This window comes from Bidens hawaiensis, unplaced genomic scaffold, assembly GCF_021521415.1.
Source record: "Bidens hawaiensis isolate Kalapana, Puna unplaced genomic scaffold, B.hawaiensis_p1.1 tig00045626_1, whole genome shotgun sequence".
Lineage (NCBI taxonomy): Eukaryota > Viridiplantae > Streptophyta > Magnoliopsida > Asterales > Asteraceae > Bidens > Bidens hawaiensis.
The window spans coordinates 67,901-81,470 of NW_027498139.1; the positions used below are offsets into that span (position 1 = coordinate 67,901).

Here is a 13,570-nt window from a genome sequence, read left to right on the forward strand (position 1 = left end):
CAAAATTTTCTATCTATCTAACCCCGGTAAAATTTCTGGTAAGGACAGATAATAAAAACTTTACTTATTTCCTTAAAACAAAAATTTCTGGAGATAATAAGCAAGGCCGTCTAGTCAGATGGCAAATGTGGTTCTCTAGATATTCTTTCGACATTGAGCATCTCGAGGGAACCAAGAACGTGCTGGCTGACTGCCTGACACGAGATTTTCAATAAACGTGAAAAAACTATTCACACCTTTTTTCACCTATCTAAGGAGCTAAAAACCCCCTCAAAAGGTGCAAACAATTCTTTTCCACAAAAAGAAAAAACCCATGGAAGAACTAAAGGCATTGCGCCTCAAAGAAAAAATTCTTCTTATAGAATTAAAATCCATTCAAGAAAAAATAGCACTATATGACGAAAGTCTAGAAACAACTGCCAGTTTAGAGCAGGAATCCGAAAGGAGACAATATGAATCTATTCCCTTTCAAACGTCAAAGGGTAAAGAAAAAACAAGTTCGTTTACTCATGTTGCTTTGGAAAAAAGCAAAAATAAAGTTGATGAAGAACTAAAATCTTCATCTAGTCCAGAAGCAAACGGCTCTGGTAAAGACAAATCAAATCCGTTGATGGCTGACAGTTTGCCAAAAACTGAAGAGGTCTTACTAAGACCAAGTTACTCTCAAATTACCCAGAGACCAGAAAATCCCAAAACAAGGTTTTATGTTATCTTCGACGGTGAGCATAGGGGGATATACGAAGACTGTTCAACAATCAAAAGCTACGTGGATGGAAGTAGCTATCCATTCAAAAAGTTTGGGACATTAGCACAAGCCCAACAAGAAGCCACTCGCTATTCAGCAAATCTTGGAAAGAGAGAAATATCTTTGAAGGTAACAATTTTTCCTGAACCCTTAAAACCAGGAAAATAAGAAAGAACTGTTTAGTTCAGAAAAACTTCCCCATTTCTCTTAAAATTAAAATTTTCTGAAGAGAAAAAGAAGAAGAATCCCAAGATATTGTATATCTTGATGAATTTAGATCATTATGGTCTAAAGCGCGGTCTTTAAGTCAAAATGACTTTGAATCTGAGCACATTTACACAGAAGATAAGGCTACTAAAAGTTTAATTGTCTTTTGTCCAGGCGCAAGCCCAGAAGTTATCTCCTTAGCATTCTCTATTGGGTTAGTTAAGTATATTTACCCTGCCTCTAATTTACAAGAAATTACTTTAATGGCTAAAGGAATGAAGAAAGCCATCAAAAACTTTCGTAAAAGGATTGCAGCAGCAAAAGATGCTAACACATCAAGTGTACTTCTACACTCCCAGATTGGCATCAAGGAAAAACCTTCCAAAGCTACCATCATCTGGAAATCGGTCTTGCTAAAACAAGAACCGTAAATCCATCCAAAGTTATGGAAGAAAAATATGAAGACCCGAGCAATTGGGTTGAAATAAGATTCAAGAGTTTTCTAAAAATTCTTGAAAATTTGCAGAAGATAAAAGCCGGAAGCTTTAATAAAGTGAACTATTACAGTCACCACTGCATAATTACCAGCTTCAGTAGTCTTCCACTACCAAAGCACGAGAAAGAAGCTTTAAAAAAGATGGAGCAAAGAATCATCTTTAATAAAGTAGAAGCAGGACCAGTCACTAAAGAAAGACTATGTCAGGAGCTTCAGAGCACTAATGAAAATCATAATTGCCAATACTGTTCAAACAGTACAAAAGAAAATAATAGCCCTCATCTTTACAGCTATTATTCTGACAAAGACACCAGAGAAGAGAATTGGACCCAACACATGGGTATGTCGACTAAAAACGTCATGCATGACGAAATTAGAAGGGCATTTTAGTCCATTGTATAAATCTTCTCCTCCTATATAAAGGGGAATGATTTTTAAGTTTAGGCATCGCATCCTTTCCTATCTTTTCTTTTCTCTCTACTTGTAATATCAATCATGTGTGTTAGTGAGTAATCTCTTTGCTAAAGGAGAGTATTATGTAAGTACCAAGAAGTTCTTCCCCAGGGAAGAACAATTGTGAAATAAATATATCAGTTCTTTTTATCCATCAAGTTCACCTTTTAGAATTTTGCAAAACCTGGAGCCCTGGAGCCATAAGAGTACCGTTGAGGCAGGAGGCCGTAGAGAACAAATTGGTTGGGTTGGTCACTTGAAAAATTCAACTTAAAAGGTTCACTTAGCTGGATAAGAAGAAGAGGTATAGTTTATTTTATGACTGTTAAATTACTTCAAAAGTATTTATTATAATCTCTTCTTAAGCATTTTTACAAAAAGTTGATTTCTCAAAACAAAACTCGATTAGTCTCTATCGAAACTAAATGATTTCTAATTGGAAACTTAGTAAACCTAAGAAAATTGATAAATACTTCATGTCATATTTAATAATACAGAAAAATGACCATCGACATCTTTTCTTGTCTTCCGTCATAAATAACTATAAAATGAGTAATCCAAACAATCTCGGCAGCAGTATTAGCCATCGCTCGGTATTCAGATTCACAACTGTATCTAGACACAATTGGTTGTTTCTTGACACTCCAAGAAACAAGATTACCACCAAGAAAAATAGAATAGCCGTATGTCGAGCGACGGGTCTTAATGCACCTAGCCCAATCTGCATCTGACAATCCAACAATAGAGGATTTGTGATTTCTGCTAAATGTGAGGCCAAATGATAAAGTGCCTTTAACATATCTGAGAATACGTTTGACAGACTGAAAATGATCAATCGTCAGGGCATGAAGGAACTGACAAACTTGATTAACCGCGTAAGACAAGTCTGGTCTAGTGATGGTAAGATACTGAAGAGCTCCGACCAGTGAGCGGTACCGAGTGGGATCAGAAAAGGGATCACCATGTGTGGTGAACGACTCATGTGGTGCAAGTGGAGTAGGAGCCCATTTGGAATCTAACAATTCCGCTCGTCGAAGAATATCAATTGCATATTTGGTTTGATGAAGAAATAGACCGGTATCTGTATAAGCAACTTCAAGACCCAAAAAAATAGTTTAGGTCACCAAGATCCTTAATAGCAAACTCGTGATTAAGGGCTGAGATGAAGGAGTTGAGCACCACCTCATTGTTAACCGTGAGAATCAAATCATCAGCATAACGAGTAAGTACATAACAGTTTTATCTTTCAAAAAATGAAGAGAGAAGTGTCCGCCCGGCTACATGAGAAACCGTAAGAGAGAAGAAAAGCGCTAAAGCGTTGGAACCAAGCGCGTGAAGCTTGTTTCAAGCCATACAACGCCTTGTTTAAACGACAAACGTGGTTGGGAAACCGAGGATTGAAAAATCCCAAAGGTTGCTCCATAAATAATGTTTCAGATAAATTGCCATGGAGAAAAGCATTTTTGACATTCAACTGATGCAACTTCCAATGATGAAGAACAGCAATGGAAAGAATAATACGCACCATTGAGGCTTTAACAACCGGACTGAAAGTGAGCGAGTAGTCAAGTCCGGGAATTTGAGTGAAACCTTGAGCAACAAGACGAGCCTTAAACCGTTCAACAGACCCATCGGAGTGATACTTGGTGCGAAAAACCCATTTAGAACCAACGACATTATTATATGTTGGACGCGGTACCAACTTTCATGTGTTATTGTGATGGAGGGCATCAATTTCGTCTTGCATGGCAGCAACCCATTGCGGGTTTTTGGTTGCCGGTTTGTAACCATGAGGCTCAATCACGGATGAAAGGGCAAGATGTAGTGGGTGAGTGGCTAAGGAGGCAATATCGGCAACGTGCTTCGGTTTAAAAATGCTCGATTTTGCTTGTGTTGTCATTGGATGAGTGGAGGTAGCTGTAGAATTATTGGGTTCGGAGTGGGCACGCTCAGGTGTTGGAGGTATCAGTTGGGGTGGGCTGATGGAATTAGGTGTCAGGTGGGTTGGGCTATTGGGTTGAGTGGATGGATTAAGGTCTTGGTGTTAGCTTGGGGGAGTGGTGGTTGGGCCTGATGTGGGTGCTACAGGTTGGGCAGTAGGTTGGGCAGTAGGAGTTAGTGAACATAATTTGCAATGTGAGATGGGAACAATTTTTAGAGGTGCTGTGTTGTTTATGCTTGGTGTTGGCATAGGCATTGGAGGTTTCTAAGAGAGGTCTTCTAAGAAATTTGTGATTTGGAGTGTGTTGAGATTAGTTGTTTGTTTCCCTTTAAATGGAAAGACGGTCTCATTAAATCGAGCGTGCCGAGTAATATAAATTCGAGACGTTGAAGGATCAAGACACCTATAGCCTTCGTGTTGTGTAGCGTAACCAATGAAAACACATGGAATGCTCCGTGGTTCAAGTTTGTGCTTAGAGTAGTCCCATAGAAATGGAAAAACTTGACATCCATATGTCCGCAAATTAGCATATTGAGGTTGTTGAGAAAAAAGAACTTCAAACGGTGACTTGTTGTCTAATGTTGGGGTAGGCAAGCGATTAATAAGATAAGTAGCCGAATTGAAGGCTTCAACCCAATAAAAGACCGGAACACTTGCATTGAAAAGCATTGGCAAACCTGTCTCTACAATATGACGATGCTTTTGTTCGCTCGCCTGTTTTGTTTCGGTGTGTGCGGACAAGAGAAACGATAAAACTTACCGTTGTCTTCAAAAATCTTACGCACGGTGTGATTGACAAATTCCGTACCCCCATCACTTTGAAACACTTTTATTTTACGAGAGCATTGCGTTTGAACTAGATTAATAAAATATGATAATATGCCATAAAACCCATTTTTAGTTTTTGTTTTCCGATCCTGAATATGAAAGAACGACTGAGAAAATAAAACATCAACCGAGTGATCTGAGGTTAGCTTGCTCACCGATAACAAACGCTTAGTAAGATTAGGAATAACCAAAATATCACGTAATAATAAATTGTTCGAAATAGTCGAATTACCCAAATGTGTAACTGGTAAGGATTTACCATTAACAAAAAACACATGTGAATTACCTTGATAAGGAGCCGCATGATCAAGGTTTTCAAACGAGGGTGCCATATGATGGGTGGCTCCAGAATCTACATTCCAATCCGGTGAATTTGCATTGACATGACGTTGGGCGTGAAAGGCTTTAACCAATGCTTCATCTGTGGGACCGGATCCAGTGGCATAGGATTGAAGATTCGGACAATTATTGGCATAGTGACCTATCTTATTGCATAATTGGCAGGGATTATATTTTCTGTTTTGGAACCTGCCTCCATTACCACGGTTGTTATTATATGCAAGATTGTGAGAACCACCTCCATGGCTATAGTGATTCCCACGGCCACTGGTATGGCCACGGTATTGACTACGGGAAGAAGAATATCGGCCCTCTTGAGCATGAGAAGCAACCGCTGAGGATCCCCAACCGTGGATGGATTGAAGGAAGTGCTCATGGCTCTATGCTTGAGAAAGAAGATCGTGAAAGGGAGGGACTGGTTTTATGGCTCGTATGGTGGTGGAAAAATTCTCGAACGAGGGCCCGAGACCACACAAAAAATAGTGAACTTTGTCAACCAGCTGACCTGTAGCTGCAAGTTGATCACAAACTGTTTTGAATTTCTTCCCAAATTCGATGACAGAAGAGGAACCTTTTGTGAGAACACAGAGGTTGTCCCGGAGGAAATGAGCGTGTTCAATGGATGAGTTGGCATAGGCGCTTTCAAGGGTCGCCCATATGAGGTGAGCACTAGAGATACCGAGAACCTCTACAGCCGATTCTTCGGTTAGTGAAGCGTTAAGAAGAATGATAGATTTCTGCTCATTTTCTTCACATACGGAAGTAGCAGGGTTAGGTTCTGATTTGTTGTCATTCGTGATAATAGGAATTGGTTTGATGGAGGTGCCATCAATATGGCCAGATAGCTTATAGAATGAAAATATAGGTAGCATATGGCCACGCCACAGTAAATAGTTTGTAGAGGAAAGCTTCATATTGATCATATGAAGCATGGTATTAATGGAGGAATCATGAGAGGTGGAAGATGAGGAGGAAGCCACCGACATGTTTGAAGGAGATGCCCAGGAATAGGGCTGTAAACGAGCCGAGCCGAGTCGAGCCAGAGTGTGCTCGAGCTCGAACTTAATCGAGCTGGCTCGAGCTCGGATCGTTTTCTTTATCGAGCTGGAAAATCGAGCTCGAGCTCGGCTCGTATAAAACTCGAGCCGAGATCGAGCTGGGCTCCTTTAATTTTTTTTATTTTTTGTTTATTATTTTTTTATTTTATATTTTACAAATTTTGATATATAAAATACAAAAAATATAATTTTAGCATACATATTATATAAAATTTATAAACTACAGAGTTTATAAATTTATATGTTTTATTTTCGTTATTCTTTTATAAGATTTTAGGTATCGAGTGACATAATATACGCCAAATTTTTATTTATTTATTTCTTGGTATGATATAATTATATATAGATAATCAAATTTAGGGTTTAATTTAAACGAGCCGAGCTAACGAGTCGAGCCAAGACCGAGCCACGAGCCGAGCTGACCCTGGCTCGAGCTCGGCTCGTTTAGAAATCGAGCCGAGTCGAGTCGAGCTCATTTAGAATCGAGCTTTTTCGAGCCGAGCTTTTTTCGAGCGAGCTGCGAGCCACGAGTTTTTTGAACAGCCCCACCCAGAAACTAGGCGGCAGTAGGGTTGAGAGAAGAGAGAAGACGGTGGTGGGAGAAAATTAAGCTTATACCATATATGATTTAGTAAAACAACCTCACCAATCTTGGTTGAAGATTATTCAATATATAATATGAATTACAAACAAACTCTCCATTATTATAAGAGAATTACCAAAATAAAGATTACACAAATAAATACCAAAATACACAATATAATACAGAAGATTATTTCATAATAATAACATGTTAAGGATCATTGCCAAAGTTGTCCCGATCACAAAACAAGAATCAAGAATCCACAACTATGATATAACCAACGAAGATTGCTTCGTGCATCTTGATCTCAAGTTCAAGTTCTTCTCGTTAGGTGATACCGTGGATAGGGTTTTGGGACAGGCTTACAGGAGTACTGATTATGTGATCAGCAAGGCGAACCTGTGTGTGTTAATGCATGTTATGGGAGGATATAGTAAGTTTTTGAGTAACAAATTATTTCCAACGGATTGTTTGGTTGCTTATATAAGGGTAGTGAAGAAGGTTCGCCGTTAAAGCTTGTGGTGCCAAAGTGGATTGGATGGGCAAGGTGTGGTACGCTTCCAAAATCTTGAAGAATAAATGATATTTGATTATTAGAATCTCATTTATATCACATCTAAGACTACATTATGTATATCATGCATGATATTCTTATAAACAAAACGTGTTTTCATACACGTGGATGACGGTGATGATGTTGCAAAAATGTCTTTAAACCTTAATCCTTCTCTCTTTCAAAGCTGAATTTTTAACAAGGATCATAGGTGTTTATTTGCAACAAGAGCTCATTTGAATTCATACAAAGATTTAGACACTAAAACCTGATCACATTCATATAACACAAACTAGACCATGTGCACACCTAAACTACATACACATACATCAAGCTGGCTTGAATCATAAATATATGTATCATCATGGTATTAATAATTGATCGTCGGCTGTTAATTATAAGGATTTAACAAGTGGATTTCAAGATTCATCTTCATCCAAGAAGGCAGAAGCTAAAACAAGGTATTTTAAATAGAAACTAAGATCACTTGTTGGTGAAAAAAATGATTTTCGTCACTTAGAATGTTTAAAGAATTAGTCCCAGTTTCCAAATGTCCAATTATTTAACTTAAGCCAATAATTAAAAGTACCTATTAACTATTATTAAAAACAGATTTAACCAACTTAATCATAACCAATTACGATCACTCAGAACCTAGTATTCTTGATTCATTTGGTTTACGGCTAATCATGAATGCCTGACGCACTTCAAATTTATTATACAACATTTATATTACATTGTTTGAACTATTATCATCAAAAGGCTCATACACACCGAATGAAAGAAGATAAAACACACAATCACAAATTACAATCTATTACTCGCTTCTGGCAGGGTTAACGGTAAAGATGGTCTGAACCACGGTAAGAACAAATAGAAGAATTCCGGCAAATAGAGCAATGATATTCCATGGATTGTTGAAATAAGTACACCTCAACCACGCAATATTTTTGGACCACTTACCATTGTAGTGCCGATTTAATTCCGTCTACTGATCAAAATAAAAAAGATCTCTCCAGTAAACGTCTTTGCATAAGCTGTTTATCATGTATGCAGCCTCTTGGTTCGAGCCAATATGGTTAACAAGGATTTTTGATTCTACCAACTTGGCAATGTCCTCTTGAGAATCAATTAGCGTATCTATGGCAAAGGCATACGATATAACATATTGAGTTACATTAGAATACTGCTCGTACGCGATGAGGGTTTTTAAAACCAACCCAGTAATATCATTAATCTCCAATACTGGCATTATGAGAGTAGGCCTACCCCAAGAGAAAGAAAAGAACGGCAACTTACGTGATTTCACTTCCATCGTCAATGGCCATTCTGTATCTCGGACACGCTTAAAGCTCACCCCTGCCCTGTCCAGTTCTACGGCCGAGGGAAATCTTGAATTTAAAAATTTTGATGACTTAGCATCCTCGTACCGGTAACATTCATGCAGAAGGCCAAGAATATGATGATGAGTGGTATTTGAGATGGTCTCAAGTTTGCATTTTATAAAAGGGTTGACTTTTTTTAGAACTGCGGCATGGATCATATCAATAAGAGAGGCAGTTTGATCAAGTTTCGAGACAGTGCAGTCAAAGATATGTTGAAGAACAAGGAAGGGGATTTGGTTTCCTAGCAGTACGAGGTCACAAACTGCAAACTGTACAAATGTCATGTTTGACAAATATGATTCTTTAGGGTTTGTAGCCCTGTACAAGTATTCGAGTATGAAACAACCATCGATAACCATCATTTTGGCAAGTTCGTTGTTTTTGTACCTTATTGTCTCAGCATAACAAGACCTGATTTGGTCTATTGAATCATTCACCTTTTTAGTACATGCTTTCAATGTTTTCTCTTGTCTGGGTTTCTTTTTTACTTCACTTGATCTTGGATCTTCTAAACGGTTCAATAGACTGATCATATGATTGACTTTTTCTTCTTCACCTGCTTGCAAGTTTTCATCTTCTCTGTGAAGAGGTCCAATAGAGACCACCCGAGGGTTGTAAAAACTTGGGTTGTGATCTTTAAGGAAACTAGCAACCCTGTAAATTGATGGTGCGGACGGTTTAGTCTGACTTTTTAACCTTTCCAAACATTTAAGAAGACCATCGACGGTATGTTTTACATCCATATTTGCCACTGGAAATGTTAGCTTTGATCGATTCCTGGTCAATAATAGGAAACAAATTCATTCTACACATCTGTTAATAAAGAAACAAATTCATTCTAGATAAACCAACTATTATGTATTGATCGCTTGGTTTTAAAAAGCGTGAGGTCTTAGGTCCTAAGAGCCGAGGCGTGAGGCGAAGCCATCATGTAAGCGAGGCGCCATGTATTGTATAATATTCATAAATCAATTATATATTTATATATACCACAATTTTAGTAATTCAATACCAGAAAAGAGAAATATAATAACAATAGTTACACACAGTTTAAGTGCAAATAGTAAAAAAAAAACAAAAACAAAAACAAAAAAAACCTAGTAAAAAGAATAAAAATCAGAAAAAACAAAACAAAAAAAAACATTCCAAGCAGCGGTTATATCCAAAGCCATAACAAAAAATGGGGAGGAAAAATGAATGACGCAAAAAGGCACGATATTGCGCCAAAGAAGAGAGCGGAAAATAAGAACAAGACTCGGTATAAGTGTAATAAAATTCACAAAAGGAAAGTGTACGATAGGATCTTTACCTTGATTCAGATGTCGGAAGGATGCGCTCATGGTCAAGCAATGTCCTTGTTAAACGAGACGATATTTAAGTAAGGTTTGGTAAATCTCATGGATGGCTTGAAGGAGATTTTTAATAATAATTAGTTTATTATTTATAAATAAGTTAGTCTTATTAATTAAGTTAGTTTTATCTTAAATCTTATTTGTATTGGTTTTAAATAATTGAGGATGTTATTTAAACCCTTGGTTCAATAATGTTTATTAAGTTTTTCCGTGAGTTACTTTTCCTTGATTAAGTTACCTAAGTCTTTATTTGTAAAAAAAAAATAGTCCAGTTCGTTTCTTATTATTAATAAATAATTAGAGCACTTGTTTGTCAAGGAAATAACCCTCCGCTGCAAGCCAAAGAATTAATCCATCTGTTTCCTTATTGTTAGTATAGAAGGAACAAGTTGAAGTAGTAATTGGGTTTGTTTCTTGTTCTGCACATTTGAGATTGATTCTTGATTGCCAACGGCTCCACTTACGTAATCGAGTTTAGCCGCTCGAAGTTTAGCCACGAGAACTGTGATTGACGGGGCTATACATTGAAACTCGTGGTGAATAAGAAACGCTAAGCACAATAACAAAGATGGTTCATACGTCTTTTGTTGCAGGAATTAAGCGATTGAATTAAACCAATTACTAGGTTGGGTCGACGTGTGCAACCTTCACGGCAGGATCATTGGTAGGCAACTAACGGAGCCGAGACACAGGTACCGGAAAACGACATAGGCGGTGCTATCGGGAAGTTGTGAGTAAAGGTTGGGAAGGCGATGTACCTACTAAAATCAACGCTTTAAGAGGAGATGTTCGAACAATTTCAAGAAGCTGAGACACCAAAACAGGTAAGAGATGTTCTTGAAAGACTATTCCCGAAGAAAAACGATACTCGGTTGCAACTTCTTGAAACCGAGTTGCTTTCGGTTACTCGAAACGATATGCCAATTCCAAAGTACTTCCATAAGGTGAAATCGCTTTGTCGGGAGATTACCGATTTCGATCAGCAACGGGTTGGAGATGCGAGGATGAAACGTATTATTATTCACATATTGAGACCGTAATTTCATTCGTTTGTTGTTACTATTCAGGGTTGGCCTACTCCACCGTCACTCTTGGAATTTGAAAATTTATTATCCGGGTCGGAATTCTTAGCCAAAACAGATGGTCATGGGTCGATCTCCGTTGGTTGTACCGAAATAAGAAAACGTAGCGCAAAAGAAAGTTCAAACCCAACCACGGTTACAACAAAAAGAAATGATGGGATCAATCGAACAATTTCAACAAAGGGAATAGACCCGAGGAACGAAACCAATAGGAAGGTGGTGATAAATGAAAGAATTGAAACCATGATAAATAAGGTAAACATCGGTCGTTTAAAACTTTTAAGTTTTTTTAATAGTGGCATGCAAGGACATATCGCAAAGTATTGTACATTGAGTGCAACTTAAGAAGTAAATGTCATGACAACACAAAATCAAATGGAAGAGCCTTGGATGCCGAGGCCCATTGGGCCATAATCGAAGAAGTTCATGCGTTAACAGTTATGGTAAAATCTTATTTAAATTCGTTAAATGGTTGGATTATAGATTCGGGTTGTTCGAATCACTTAATGGGTGAAAAGGGGAGGTTAACGAAAAGGTTACAAGAGGTGACAAGGTCATTACTATTATTTTTTTCTTGGTGGCTGGCAGTTAACAACAAAAAGGCAGAAGGAGCAGACGCAATTGAGAGAAAAAAAGGAATTACTTTTTAAAATGATTTACTATTCTATTATTTCTACCCTTAACTTAATTAATAGAGATATCGGTTTACTAAAGTTTTTCTTTTTTCTTTTTCACAAATAATTTTCCTTCCATTTTGTATGCATATAATTACTTCTTATTCTTATTTATTTAATTTATTATAACTAAAAACTATTTTCTTTTTTTAACTCTAGACATGTTTAATTAATTCCATATTTACTTTTTTTAACCGTCGTTTAGGTTAAAACCTAAACCAAATACATTTCACCAGCACCCTTCTACAATCCTGTTGCGAAATGCAGTTCCATACCCTATACACACACGTTTTAATAGTTATCGAAGATGAAAATATCTAATGTGACAACATCTTTAAAGCATGGATAAAATTTTGATCACATAATACAAAACTAATGTGACAAAAACAACGTAATTCAAAACAAATAGTACAAAACCACAAATTAGGTGTGAGGCCTTTATGACTCTGGACTCAAATGAATGACTGGAATTCAAAGCAAATAGTACAAATTAGGTGTGAGGTAAATGAGCGAAAGGGATTGTGTTTCGGTTCATACATCTATTTTCTTTCATAGAGCACTTCCAGCTCGTTCTATAAATATATGAGTACGTTTTATAAATTAATGGTATGGGTTTACATTATTCACGTCGTATATAATTACTTTTTTAAACGATTTATGTTTTTATAATAGTTATCGAAAGATAAATAGAAGCATGAAATGGTCCATTTTGGTTTAACCAATAAGATTGAGAGTGATAAACAAAAATCTTGTCAAAAAGACCATTTTAGTAAATATATTTTAAAGGACACCTTGGTAAATATTTATCCCATCAACACCCTTTTGGGAAAAAACTCGAAACTTGACAACATATTTATTTAAAGCATGGATAAGATTTTGATCTACAAAATCAACGGAATTCAAAACCTATAGTACAAATTAGGGGTGAGGCGTTTATGACTGTGGACACAAATTAATGGAATTCAAAGCAAATATATAGTACAAATTAATTAGGCCGTTCAAAAAAATAGTAGAAATTTGTGTGAGGTAAATGGGCGACAGGGATCGTGCTTGGGTTTATATATCTACTAACTTTTAGTTCGCTTGTAGTTTATATATTTATATTAGTGTGAATATATATTTTTCTTGTATGATGTGTTTATATATCAAAATTGAAGGTTACATAATGTATAAAATATGCTATGTTTATAGTTGGAGTTAAAGTTTGGTTTGCTTGTTATTTTTTTACTTCTATGAAGTTTAGTTTGTGATTTTCTTGTATGTTTGTATGGGCTTGTTGTATTGGACTTTTGTTGACACGATATGTATACATTCACATGTATCTGGGGAGAACTCGTGTTACGATGATTTATTTAGCTGTTTGTTTATAATCGTTTTGCTATTTTATTTTTTAAATACTCTGTTTTATTAAATCATTTGATCAGCGTCATAACCTTACCTACTTAGTATAATTTGTTTTTATTACTATTATTGTTTATTATTACTACAAATAATGATATTTATTATAATTATTTTATCTACGTATCATCCTCTCTTTTTTTCGTATCTGTTTCGTAATATATCAGAGTTTTAAGGCCTAGAACTCTCAACTATTATTTTAACAATTTTATTTGACATATTAATTCCTCAAACACTATTTCTATGTTAAAATATTAATTATCACCTAACATTAAATATTTTGTTCTCAACTCATAAAATTTGTGTAGTTTATTACGTAAATACACTATTTTTTTGTTAATTAACATTATGAAATTATTTTAAAACAATGCAAGCTATCTTTAAAAACTATTTAATAAAAGGTTCTCTAAAAAAATAAATGTATTTTAAAATAATACAAAAAGGATTTATTTTAAATAAGATAAAATGTTTTTTG

At 36.2% G+C, this 13,570-nt stretch overlaps 1 protein-coding gene across 1 annotated transcript; it reads right to left on the reverse strand.

The window, feature by feature from the left end:
• Positions 1 to 8,192: 8,192 nt before the first annotated feature.
• LOC143595885 (UPF0481 protein At3g47200-like) lies at positions 8,193 to 9,332 on the reverse strand. The gene has a single exon (XM_077074797.1). The coding sequence runs from the start codon at positions 9,330 to 9,332 to the stop codon at positions 8,193 to 8,195; it is 1,140 nt and encodes a 379-aa protein (XP_076930912.1).
• Between the last annotated feature and the right edge of the window lie 4,238 nt (positions 9,333 to 13,570).

Bases quoted from the DNA above. Each gene is read 5' to 3' on its own strand.
- LOC143595885 (XM_077074797.1), bottom strand. From the start codon at position 9,332: ATGGATGTAAAACATACCGTCGATGGTCTTCTTAAATGTTTGGAAAGG.